General features: G+C 41.6%; 1 protein-coding gene across 2 annotated transcripts in view; it reads left to right on the top strand.

Annotated features, from left to right (window-relative positions):
• The window catches only part of fam53b (family with sequence similarity 53 member B), a 98,029-nt gene that overhangs the window by 55,687 nt on the left and 29,066 nt on the right, over positions 1 to 13,276 (top strand). For both annotated transcript variants that reach the window (XM_060939211.1, XM_060939210.1), the window contains 2 exons: positions 3,858 to 4,071; positions 9,148 to 9,202. In XM_060939211.1, the coding sequence (XP_060795194.1) occupies positions 3,982 to 4,071; positions 9,148 to 9,202 (145 nt within the window). In that variant the 5' untranslated portion in view covers positions 3,858 to 3,981. The remainder of the gene's footprint in view (positions 1 to 3,857; positions 4,072 to 9,147; positions 9,203 to 13,276) is intronic.

Here is a 13,276-nt window from a genome sequence, read left to right on the forward strand (position 1 = left end):
CTCCCTCGCCATGGTGAGCGCCCTCATACTAAATTTTTCTAGAAAAAACCCTGCCATTTATCATGCTTGTGTAGATGACGACAGGTTGTTTAATTTCCTCCTAAATGTAATGGCGAACTGAATGATAAGACACTACTGCAGTACAGACTCCTGTTTTATAATGTTTTTAGTTTTATAATTCATCTTTGCAATATTGCTAGTCATTGTTATCGGCAAAACAAAGTGCGTTTTGTGTCCAAAACTCTAAAGACGTATTATGTACTCGTACCGGTACATAAAGTCTTGCATGTATGATATTGATTTACAGTATGTTTTTCATGTTTTCAGGACTTGTCTCGTTCTTCTGTTGCAGAAATAAACGTTTTTAAAAAAGCATGTACTTTTTGTCTAAATAACTCAATTATATCCCGAGAAAACATATCAGTATCGCCTTGAAGCGTGCACTTGAAAACTTTTGCCGAAATACCACAAAATATTAGAGCAAAAGAAAATTCAAGGGGGGCAAAACATTTTTTTGAGGCCATTAAAAGGTGTCAAAAGTTAACGTCGAGTCCTGCTCTAAATGGACAAAACTTACGATGTTTCATCCTTTAATAATTAAAAAAAAAAAAAAAAGGTGTAATCCTCAGTGAATTGTTGTGGTACAGTGGATATAAAAAGTATATCTTACACACCCCGTTAAAATGATCGGTTTTTCTGATGCAAAAAAAAATGAGACCATGATTAAATAATTTCAGAACTTTTCCCACCTTTAATGTGACCTATAACCTGTACAATTCAATCGAAAAACAAACAAATCTGTTCGGGGGGGACATTAAAAAAAATGTACAATAAGCTGGTTGCATAAGTGTGCACACCCTTAAACTAATACTTTGTTGAAGCACCTTTTTGATTTAATTACAGCGTTCAGTCTTTTTGGGTTCACACCTGCCATCAATTAAACTGACTCTGATTAACCCCAAATAAAGTTCAGACATTTACTCAGTTGCCTCCTCCAGCAAAAGCCAGGGTTCACAGAGAGCTTACAAAGCATCAAGGGGATCAGTCAGGAGAAGGGGACAAAATCATTTCCACGGCATTAGATATACCATGGAGCACAGTGAAGACCGTCATCAAGAAGTGGAAAAAATATGAGACAACAGTGTCATTACCGAGAACTGGACGTCTCTCCAAAATTGATGAAAAGACAAAACGAAAACTGGTCAGGGAGGCTGCCGAGAGGCCGACAGCAACACTGAAGGAGCTGCAGGAATTTCTGCCAAGTACTGGTTGTGTACTACATGTGACAACAATCTCCCGTATTCTCCGTATGTCTGGACTATGAGGTAGGGTCAAAGAAAAACATCCAAGCCCGGCTAAATTTTGCAAAAAAAAAAAAATCAACTCTCCCAAAAGCATGTGGGAAAATGTGTTATGGTCTGATGAAACCAAGGTTGAACTTTCTGGCCACAATTCCAAAAGGTCTGTTTGGTGCAAAAACAACACTGCGCATCACCAAAAGAACCCCATACCCACGGTGAAGCATGGTGGTGGCAGCATCATGTTTTGGGGTTGGTTTTCTTCAGCTGGAACAGGGGCTTTAGTCAGGGTGGAGGGAATTATCAACAGTTCTAAATACCAGTCAGTTTTAGCCCAAAACCTTCAGGCCATCCTTAAAAAAAAAAATCCACTTCCTGTCCTGTCCACCGGATGAGCAAGAAAAGTTTCAGTCGGGAGGGAGGGATTTTTTTTTTTAATATATATGGATGGATAAGAAATCGCAATGCTGTGTTTGCTTTCTCTTTCAGTACTTTTTTATTACAAAAGCAGACACACATTTAATAAAATATGACGGTTTAATCAACTGAAACTTGTACAAAAACTTTAAGTTAGCATTTTAAATGCTGACTGCAACGTTTGCAAAACTTTTACAAAGGTACTTAAAATGTCCGACACACGGGCTTTTTGTAGTTCTAAATCGCCCGTTAGGCCGAGTTCGGATGAAATTACACTATTAAAATGATCACTGAATGATTTGTTTTTCTGAATCTTTACTATTTTGTTGTTCGCTAGAATACCATTTTGCGATTTCACACTTAAGCAAATGTTTGAAAACTCCGGATCTCCTTCCTTCATGGTGGCTGCCATTTTTTTGTGCCGCACGGCGCATGCGCAGAGCTGATTCAGTTCTATATTCTGCGCGGAATGCAGGGCTTTCCACAAGCGCCGGCTGCCGGACGTACAGCCGACTACACAATTAAGTCCAGCCGGCTACTTTAATGACTATTATTTTTGTAGCCCACAGGCTCTAAATATTAATTTTCGATTTTAATAAAATTAAATGTTTATCTAACGGACTGACAATAATGTCAAACTGAACCGCACTCATTTAAGTTGTGATTCGCGCTGTTTGTACCGATAATAACCACAAATTCCCCGCCGACTTCGTTGATCAAGGGAGAGTAACTCATCCGCAGCCCCGACATGCGGTGTGTGCGTGCACTCGGCGGAGGCAGTAGTGTGTCGGAGGGAACAGAAGCAGAGATGACGCTTATTTTGTCTCCGGTAAACCAGTCTTCTCTCGTTCAATTACGTGCTGGCATCAAAAGGCACCGTTGGTTGTAAATGAACCCAAACTGAGTGGTTGGAGTGTATTTTCATACACAAATGGAGAAATGTTGGCTGAGTGTGTAATTGTGTCGCCCCACTGCAGACCGTTGTCGTTGTTAATTCATAGCATGCTCAGCTGCGTGAATGTGTCATGCACCGAAAATAAGAGATTTACAAGCCAGGAACGCCTCATGATGCAATACGCAAGAAAAGAAAGAAGATTTACTGCCATTTTACTTTGTATTTGAGTAAAGTGAATAAATAAATGGTCTGTGGAAAATGCATTTAATCCTGGGAACTGCGTGCACAGGAGTTTATTTTGTGTTTACTCCCCCCGGCTGGCTACTTATTTGTCATGGCTGGCTAGTATGAGCCTTAGTGGAAAGCTCTGGGAATGCGCAAATGTCAAGTTTGATTTTAGATTTACGAATCTGAAAAAAATGTCGAAAAACCGGCGTTTAAAAAAAAAATTTCAACCGCACAAACAGCACTCACCTGGCCGGTGGACCGGAAACACAACATTTTTTAATAATGGCCTCAGGTGTCTGCTAGAAAGATGAAGATGAAGAGGAATTTCATCTTTCAGCACAAAAATGACCCCAAAAAGGTTTTGGAACGGCCCAGCCAGAGCCCAGACCTAAATCCAGTTGAAAATCTGCGGGGTGACCTGAAGAGGGCTGCGCACAAGAGACGCCTTCGCAAGCTGAGAGATTTGGAGCGCTTTTGCAAGGAAGAGTCGGCAAATATTGCCAAGTCTAGATGTGGCAGGCTGATAGACTCCGAACCAAAAAGACTGAACGCTGTAATTAAATCAAAAGGTGCTTCAACAAAGTATTAGTTTAAGGGTGCGCACACTTACGCAACCAGCTTATTGTGCGTTATTTATTTTTTATGTTTTTCCTCCTGAACAGATTTGTTGTTTTTCGATTGAATTGTACAGGTCACATTAAAGGCGGGAAAAGTTTTGAAATTATTTATCGTGGTCTCATTTTTTTACATCAGAAAGCCCGATCATTTTAACGGGGTCCGCTGTATAAGAGGAATAAAATGCTTCGCTTTAGGATGTGCTGTTACCGGAAAGTAATAGTGACGCCACCCCAGAACTGATCGTTTTCCTATCGCAGCACACCCTGCCGTGTTTTATTCCTCTCAAGAAGTATCAGTATCTGGTTGAAGCACATGAACAGTCTCAGCCAGTCTCACTATTGTTTCTATGCCAGCATGGGAAGCCAAACGCTAAACCAGCATCTTTTCTTTTGTGTCCGCAGGGTCAACAGGGCTCCTCTCGAAGCACGTTCCAGAAGTAACAAGAGGCCAGATGGGAGCATAAGCAAATCATCTAAAGATGGACGCTCGTAGATTTTCCACTCGCTGAAATGGGCTTTCGCAAAGATGTGTGTGGCCATGGTGATCATTCACACTAAAACACTGGAAAAGAAGGCCGTCGATGATGTAACCTCCAAAGAGTCGACCTTGGACTTGGTAAGACCGAAGCAGGCGAAAGCGCTCCGTTACCGTCACGAACGACTAAAGGCCTCTGCATGCTCTTGCGACAAGGCTTTCGCAGATAGCTTTTTGCAGACAGTTGTAATTTATCGTTGAGCGGGGAGTAATAGGCGTGCGCGATGTTATTCACCGCCACAGCGCAAGGGGGCGCGAAGTCGCTAGGAGTAGTTGGTGGGTGTGGTTAGTGGAGTGTTTATCCTCCGGTTACTTATAATGACTAGAACTGGAGTCGTATAGATGTCCGTACTTCCTCAATCAACCGCTCTTCGTGCTGCTCCATCTTCGCTCGTGTTTTTAAAAATGGCGGTCGTGAAAACAAACCAAACCGGGAAAGTAGGGAAGCGGAAGTGCGTGTACAGCGGATGTAGAGTGGACCAATCAGAGCCCTCTTGTCTGCGAGGCTTCTGCGGTGGTCACAATTTTTGGGAGGTGCGCGCAGAGCGTCTGCGAAGGTGGGGGGGCTACGCAGACGCTGTCTGCGACGCTATCTGCGAGGACTGGGTTGTCAGCATAAATTGGCCTTAACACGACGAGACAGCCGACGTCTTCCTTTCCCTCAGGGAAGTCGTCTTCCTGTCACGGATTCACAGGAACGAGCAGATCTGATTACAAAGCGTTTTCACTCAGAGTTTGCTTTCTTGGGGGAAAACACAAGCCTCATTCAGGTCACAGGAAATGATGTCAGAATTGCTTGCATTGCTTATATTGTGTTGGAAAGAAGGCGTGTTATTGTAACAGCTTGCCACTTGTAATAAGTCCAACTGTTATCGGAATTGCAGTTGTTTTTATCTCATGACTGGAATTTTTGAAATCCTGATCATGTGGTGCTTTTCTTTGGGCCACACCAAGCCTCGCTCATTACTCACTCAGGCTTCAGGCACATCCTGGAAAAAAACAAGATGGGATTTCCAGTCAGTTGGAAAATGAGAAAACCGATTCAAACGTGTAAACAGGGTTCATACAGAACACGCGATGAATGAAAGGCTTTTATTTAGCTTCCTCAATTCGAAACGTCTGGTGTTGGATCTGAGAGCGTGTTTATAGATTTGCATCACGTTACATTTCCTCTTGTTTTTGATGCTTACAGAGTTGGACGCTATCATCTGATCTCAGCCCTGGATTAAAAAAAAAAAAAAACTACTGGGTTTTGGTGCCAAATGAAGAAGTGAGAGTGACAAAGAGTCCAGAAGAACTGTGGCTGGTTCTGGAAGATGCTCAGCAAAACCTACAGCTCATTTCCTTGCTATATAAAACTGCACTCACTGGACCTCAGACTTTTTTTTTTTTTTTTTTAAAGGGGAACTGAAGGCGAATTTTTTTTTATCTTCAAAATTCTATTTATCTCATTTTATTAAATACAGGAATGCATTTGTGATCGCTATTTTGTCGCTGCTATAGCAAGTTCTGAGTGTTTGAAATACGCTCTGTAATATATCAGTCCGTATGTCGAAGCAACGGCCGTAAATGAGATTCGTCGAGACCTGTGCGAGACGTCGTAGGACGGAAGTAAAACGTACAGCGGAAATCAAAGCAACCAGCATCTGCCAACGTTGTCAAAAGACGCGCGCGCCCTCTTTCGAATGTCGACGTAATCAAGCCGGAAGTTTTGTTTGTTTTGATAGCGATCAGGAAAGTTTGAAAAAAGTAGGCAGTACCTAATTGCCATTTAAACTTACGGAAGCCGCGAGAGGCCCTTCATATAATCTTTTTTTATTCACCTTGTTATTCCGAGATAACGACATAATTAATTCAGGATCTCGAGAAAACAACACAACTCATTCGAGATCTCGAGAAAACAAAACCGTTATTTCATGATCTCGAGAAAACAGCTGAGATTTCTAGCAGAGCTGCGCCCCCTTAATGCAATCTCTCCCTGCGTCAACCCCTGATCAAAATATTGCCTTATTAGGTGATTGATTATTCCAGACATTCTAATGACCAAAGTTGCGTCTATACAGAATGAGAAATAGCCCCAAAGTCAGCATATCACAAGTCACTTGGCGCAACTGAATGAACCATTTCTCAGCTGTTTACTCGAGATCATGAAATAATTCTTTTGTTTTCTCGAGATCTCGAATTAGTTGTGTTGTTTTCTCAAGATCCTGAATTAATTATGTCGTTATCTCAGAATAACGGTTTTGTTTTCTCGAGATCTCGAATTAGTTGTGTTGTTTTCTCAAGATCCTGAATTAATTATGTCGTTATCTCGGGATAACGGTTTTGTTTTCTCGAGATCTCGAATTAGTTGTGTTGTTTTCTCGAGATCCTGAATTAATTATGTCGTTATCTCGGAATAACGGTTTTGTTTTCTCGAGATCTCGAATTAGTTGTGTTGTTTTCTCGAGATCCTGAATTAATTATGTCGTTATCTCGGAATAACGGTTTTGTTTTTTCGAGATCTCGAATTAGTTGTGTTGTTTTCTCGAGATCCTGAATTAATTATGTCGTTATCTCGGAATAACGGTTTTGTTTTCTCGAGATCTCGAATTAGTTGTGTTGTTTTCTCGAGATCCTGAATTAATTATGTCGTTATCTCGGAATAACAGTTTTGTTTTCTCGAGATCTCAAATTAGTTGTTTTGTTTTCTCAAGATCCTGAATTAATTATGTCGTTATCTCAGAATAACAGTTTTGTTTTCTCGAGATCTCAAATTAGTTGTTTTGTTTTCTCAAGATCCTGAATTATAATTGTTTTGTTTTCTCGAGATCCTGAATTAATTATGTCGTTATCTCGGAATAACGGTTTTGTTTTCTCGAGATCTCGAATTAGTTGTGTTGTTTTCTCAAGATCCTGAATTAATTATGTCGTTATCTTGGGATAACGGTTTTGTTTTCTCGAGATCTCAAATTAGTTGTGTTGTTTTCTCGAGATCCTGAATTAATTATGTCGTTATCTCGGAATAACGGTTTTGTTTTCTCGAGATCTCGAATTAGTTGTGTTGTTTTCTCGAGGTCCACGAGAGTTTAACTCCCCATGCACATCTGTAAACCCTCGTGGTTACCAGAGGACTAGCCCCCCACTGTAACCCTAGCTATGTAATAGGCGAGAGGCCGAGGGCTATGGAAACGGAGATCGGCGCCGCCTGATGCGCCACATATAGGCGTGGGCCTGGTTAGTACTTGAGTGGGAGACTGCCTAGGAATACCAGGTACTGTAAGGCGTGGGAAGGACTTTGACTTGACTTTGACTTTCTCGAGATCCTGAATTAATTATGTCGTTATCTCAGGATAACAAGGTGAATAAAAAAAAGGATTATATGAAGGGCCTCTCGCGTCTTCCGTATAAACTTGCTTTTGTGCAATATTTTGTTTGGAAAACGGTTTTCAAAATGGCTGCGCTGACACCTGGCTGACACTTCACGTTTCGAAGTTTCGTGAAGATCGCGCGGATAAGCGACGCCTGCCGTGGACCAAACGCACTAAATTCAACACGACTAAAAACCGAATAGGCCGATAAATATAATATTTAATTGCAATTAGTTGGCAATACGAGCCACGATATAAGGTTACTAAAACCCAAAACGTAATCGAATAACACGTTAATTAAGAAATAAAGCAAGTTTAAAAATGACTGCAGTTCCCCTTTAAAGCAAAGGGTCGTATCACACCAAATATTGGCTTTGTTTCATTAATTATGGCTTCCTGATTATAGTATTTAATTTAACATTGAAACATTTCATTTCATTCCTTTTAATCCGTTTTTGGTCGACAGCATTTCTTTACACACGCCTAAGACCTATATCAAGATTAAAAAGTGACAAATCCATAATTTTGGATAATCCTTAGAAAGCAACTTTACAATAACAATGATTTAAAAAAAGAACACTTTAGCAATTTAAATAGCGATTAAAACATTTGAATTAGCTACTAAACCTCGTTTCAACTGCATTTAATTTAAAATTTGATTTAATACGTCATTTTTATGGCCCAGTTTGATCTGCATAGGAAATATACTGATGATATCAACTTTCGGTTTGAAAGAACTTGCAGTAAAATGGAGGGGTGGCGCCGTTTCCGTAGAAACAACCAGTTCCTGATTGATTACGATGTCTGAATAAAAGGGCAGAGCTGCCATCTTGGGATTACGGACATGACCGAGCGCAGTGCGGTGTTGAAACTGAGTGAAATCTTCCCTCGATTAGTTTTTCACGAGTTGTTTAATATCGTAAACATTGTGGTGTAGTGGTTAGCGCTGTCGCCTCACAGCAAGAAGGTCCGGGTTCGAGCCCCGTGGCCGGTGAGGGTCTTTCTGTGTGGAGTTTGCATGTTCTCCCCGTGTCCAGGGCGAACCCCGCCTCTCGCCCGCGACCCTGCACAGGATAAGCGGTTACGGATAATGGATGGATGGATTGTTGTATAGCTTGGTAACGTCATCCAGACCCAGGCACGTTGGGATTTGTTCTAAAATTGATGAGAAACACGATCCAGCTAATTACAAGGTTCCGGTTTATAAAATGCGTTCTTTTTATCAGTCGAAAGTTCATGTGTAAGAAATCAACTTTCAGCTTTGGACAAATTGAACCCTCCAGAAATCCTCAAACTCAAACCATTCCCCCTTCTTTTTTTTTTTTCAAAACAATTGCCAACGTTGAACCATGTAAGCCAAAAACTCCACCTCAAGCCCAAGACCCAGCGATCATTTCTCCTGCTAGCTAGCATCTGCTTTCAGTGCACCAGTTTCCACAGCCCGAGAACCGATTGTGGTTTGCACGAGCTCGTCATTGTTGGCTTTCAGAACCCAACAGCGGGGGCAGGCTCTGGTTTCCTGTCTTCATTGTGCACACACCATCACCACGGTGGAGGGGTTTCACTTGCCATTCCTAGCCCATTTGTTCACACTCACGCTGTTTCCTTTTATTAACTACAATTACCGTTTCACAGATTGTAACTTGTAAGGAAGTTGGGGTCAGAGGTCACCGTTAGCCATTGTGTGGTTCTTTTGGAGAATGCCAAAGTTTAAGGGTTGGGATTGATGGTTCGGGGGCAAGTCCATAGGAACTGACCTTACAACCTACTGGCGTATTTTTCATCAAACTTTTTTCTCTTTCTACAGAACAATCCGCCAACCATGAGCCAGGGGACGGCCCTGTTCTCCTGCGGAATCATGGGTAAGTGGTGTATCCCATTCCGGAACATTACCACACACTTTCTTGTCTTACTTGCTTTTTTTTTTTTTTTGATCGTTGCCCAACACCCACTCTGTGTCCTAATTGCATACCTGGCAACACGTTTTTTCCACCTTTCTGAAAAGCCTGAAACAAAAGTGCCATGTTGTTTGACTCCATAAACACCTGGCTCTGCTTTGCGTGCAGGTCGGTCACGTGATAGCGGCTAGCTTTAACACTGTGATGTCGCACGCGTTACCACTTCCGATAGAGTTCTCCTGAGCTGAAAGCTTGCTGCAGGGCACTGGATGGAATCTGCTGCCACTGAGAAAGCCTTCCTGACTTCCAATTATTTTGATGCGCAAGAAATCTGAATATGCTAATTAGCGTCTATATTAATGTCCTAAAATGCACGTCACGCAAATGACTAGCCGAGTTGCGTGGACGTGATCTGGAGCAGCCAAAATGAGGGGTGTTCACACGGCAACGTTTACTCCGGTGTAGCGCCGGGGCTGCCCCAGTAGAGCGTTCACACGGTACAAAGTTATAGCGGTGTCGCCCCTGAAAGCTGCTTAAACCGGTGCAAATCTAACCCTGCTCGGGAGGTGGTTTAAGAAATTTACTCCGGAGTAAATGCTAGTTTGCGGGGCAGCACCGATATAAAATGGGCCGTCTGAACGCTACAGGGGTAGACTCGCTACGCGTGAGGAGAGTTGATTACATACGGGCGTTGCATAATTTGCATCCTGGTATTCTGCGCTTCCAAAATGGCGAATATCAACAACAACAGAACTGCGTGTCTTCCAGTGTTGCCAGATTGGGCGGTTTTAAGTGCATTTTGGCGGATTTGAACATATTTTGGGCTGGGAAACGTCAGCAGTATCTGGCAACACTGGTGTCTTCATCCACGTTGTTTTCTCGGCGCTTGGTGATGCCATGACAACCGGGAAAAGGAAGTCCATTTTCACGCATGCGCATATTTCATTTCCGCATTATTACTATCGTATAGCACGGTCGCAAAAACTGCCGTGTGAACGCAAGTGGGGCTGCACCGGTGCTAACACGCTTCTCTCTAGTAAGCAGGTTTGTGACGTGTGAACGCTCCACAAAATTTACACCGGTGTAAGATATATGGCAACAAAATACATCGGTGCAGCATCGATGCAAACATGTGCCGTGTGAACACCCCTGTGGAGCACTTATGGAGTTAGCAAGCTAGCTCGCTTATTCCAAAGATTCTGTGGGTAAAATTTGCATTCGCGTACTCTTAACGCTTATCTCCATGATAACTGGTTCAGGGGCGGGGCTATGTTTGATTTCAGTTAGTGATGTCAGAGAATAAGCCAAACTGCTTTGATCCAGCATACAGATGATCAGATAACGATGGAAACGTTTTGCCACAAAACCTGCACGCTAAGCTGGCTAGCTAGCTAATCTGGTTAATTAATATTAGTGATGTAGGTTGTCATGGTAACACGTTTTGGTACATCAGGTTAGCGGATATTAGTCTGTTTAGCAGGAGGATCTGGGTGTTTCCAAACTGTATATTCTGAATAATTGAATATTTATAAATCCTGCCATTTAATGAGGTCGTTTGAATATGACGGAAGTGAAACTGAAATATGAGCATGTGGATGTGAAAAGCTAATAAACATCACAGAAGGCCAGAGTGACTTCATTTTTTTTTTTGTGTGTGCAAGCGTCCAGCCTAGGAGGCGACATAACGCCACGCCCACGCGGACGTGCGCTCTCACGGGCGCTTATTGTTCGCCCCCCTGTCCCTCAGCACAGGGGCAGTTTTGTTTCTGACTTCAGAAAAATTCCCTCCCCCCTCCCCCCTTGTTGTGTCGAGTTAAAACTGTGAAGCGCTAATTTCCTGCGTGGTGTTTCAAGCGTGAGGAACTACCCTGTGCTGGTGAACCCTGACCTAGAGAACGTCGTGTCTTGTGCAGAAATCATAAAAGCAGATGTTTTCCTTGGTGGGAACTTTGCTCAGCCCGTCTGTCAACGAGAAGTCATCTGTGTGGGGGGGAAACAAAACAGCAAGAAGCGTTCCTTTCATCAGGAGAGAGAAATTCTGTCTGTTTTAACGTTGCGCTGAGGTTTTCCAGCTAACGCAACCCATCACGCCAGGTTCAGTACACGTGCAGGTGATTTGGTGCAGTTTGGAGATGAAGCTCCTCACGTGTCTAGACCACTACAGATGTTGTGGGTGTACTGGGACGAGGCCTCCCTCCGGTCCTGGCAGCCTGCCACCAATCACACGCAGCTATTTCTGTCTCCAACGTCTCGGCTCCTCCTCCCGCACAAACCCAGGCTCGTTTTTACAGCCTCTTCCTTTCACACTCCAACCCCCATGATCATGTTTATGAGCAGCTCTTACTGAAAGACTCCCAGAACTCTACTCTACTCTACTCTACTCGACCCTGAGAACCTTCTGCTGCTCAGGGTTTCTCTTCGGCTCACACGTTTCCAAAATGGACGCGTTTTCAACTCAGTCTTTTATTTTAAAAACAAAATGCATCACAAAATCTTCCAATACTTCATCTACGTCCCGCAACATTTCGCTCGGTAATTTTATTTCAAGTTTATACACAGAATAAAACGACATCCTGAAGATCAGTAAACCACCTGTTACTGTTTCTCTGCCCCACAATTTTTATTCTATTTCTGGAGTATGCTCTTCCTGTTCTTGTTTCTATTCCTTTTCATATCTATTTCTACTCTTTTCTATCTGTATTTCTATTTTTCCCGCAATTCTGCTTTGCACCTGTTCTACTCTTATTTCTAGTCATATTCTGTTCTGTTCATATTTTAGTTCTATTCTTATCTCTACTTATATCTCATTCCTATGTATTTTTGGATTTTCTATTTCTATTCATTTTCCAATTCTAGTCTTATTTCTCTTTATTTCTATTTGATCTCATATTGTTGTAATCCATTTCTGTTCTACCCTATAGCATTATGCTCTATTTCAATTCCTATTTAATTTCCTTTTCTGTTTCTGTTTTATATGTCTGTTCTCTTCTATTCGTATTCTCTATCCTATAGCATTATGCCCTGTTTCTATTCCTGTTCATTTTCCTTGCCCGTTTCTATCCTGTGGTTTTATGCCGTTTTTCATTTCTATTCCCTTCTGTTGTATTTCATTCCTACTTCTATTCTGTTCCTATTTATTTTCCTTGTCCATTTCTTTGCAGTTCTTTTCTATTCTGTCCTATTTCTATGCTATTCTGTTGTATTACATTCCTATTTCTATTCTATTCCTATGCCTGTTTCTTTCTATTTATTTTCCTTGTCCATTTCTATTCCATTCTCTTCTTTTTCAATTATATCCTGTAGTCTTATGCCCTTTTCCTATTTAGTTTCCTTTTCTATTCCTGTTTTATATTTCTATTCTCTATCCTATCCTATGGCATTATGCCCTGTTTCTATTCCTATTCATTTTCCTTGCCCGTTTCTATTCTATTTCTATTCTATCCTGTCGTATTATGCCCTATTTATTTTCCTGTTCTAATCCTGTTTTACATTTCTATTCCCTTCTATTCGTATTCTATATTATTCTATACTATTCTGTTCTGGCCCACTCTGTTCCTATTTCTGTTCTGTTCTTTCCTGTAGCATTCTGTCCTATTCTATTCCTGTTCATTTTCCTTGTCCATTTCTTTGCAATTATCTTCTCTTCTATTTCTATTCTATCCTATGGCTTTATGCCGTTTTCCACTTCTGTTGTATTACATTCCTATTTCTGTTCTGTTCCTATGTCTGTTTCTATTTATTTTCCTTGTCCATTTCTATTCCATTCTTTTCTATTTCAATTCTATCCTATAGAGTTGTGCCCTATTCTATTCCTATTTTTGTTCCTGTTTATTTTTCTGTCGTATTCTATTCTATTCTGGCCTCTTCCATTCCTGTTTCTGTCCTGTCGTTTTCTGTTCTGTGCTACTCCTTCTCCTGTTCTGTTTCCATTCTGTTCTTTCTTGTTCTGTTAATGTGGAATTGTCATTCTGTTGGCGGATCGATTTGATGGAAGTAAAATTATCCGTCAGTGTATTAAAATGACTTATAATTAGACTA

This window comes from Neoarius graeffei, chromosome 14 (assembly GCF_027579695.1).
Source record: "Neoarius graeffei isolate fNeoGra1 chromosome 14, fNeoGra1.pri, whole genome shotgun sequence".
Lineage (NCBI taxonomy): Eukaryota > Metazoa > Chordata > Actinopteri > Siluriformes > Ariidae > Neoarius > Neoarius graeffei.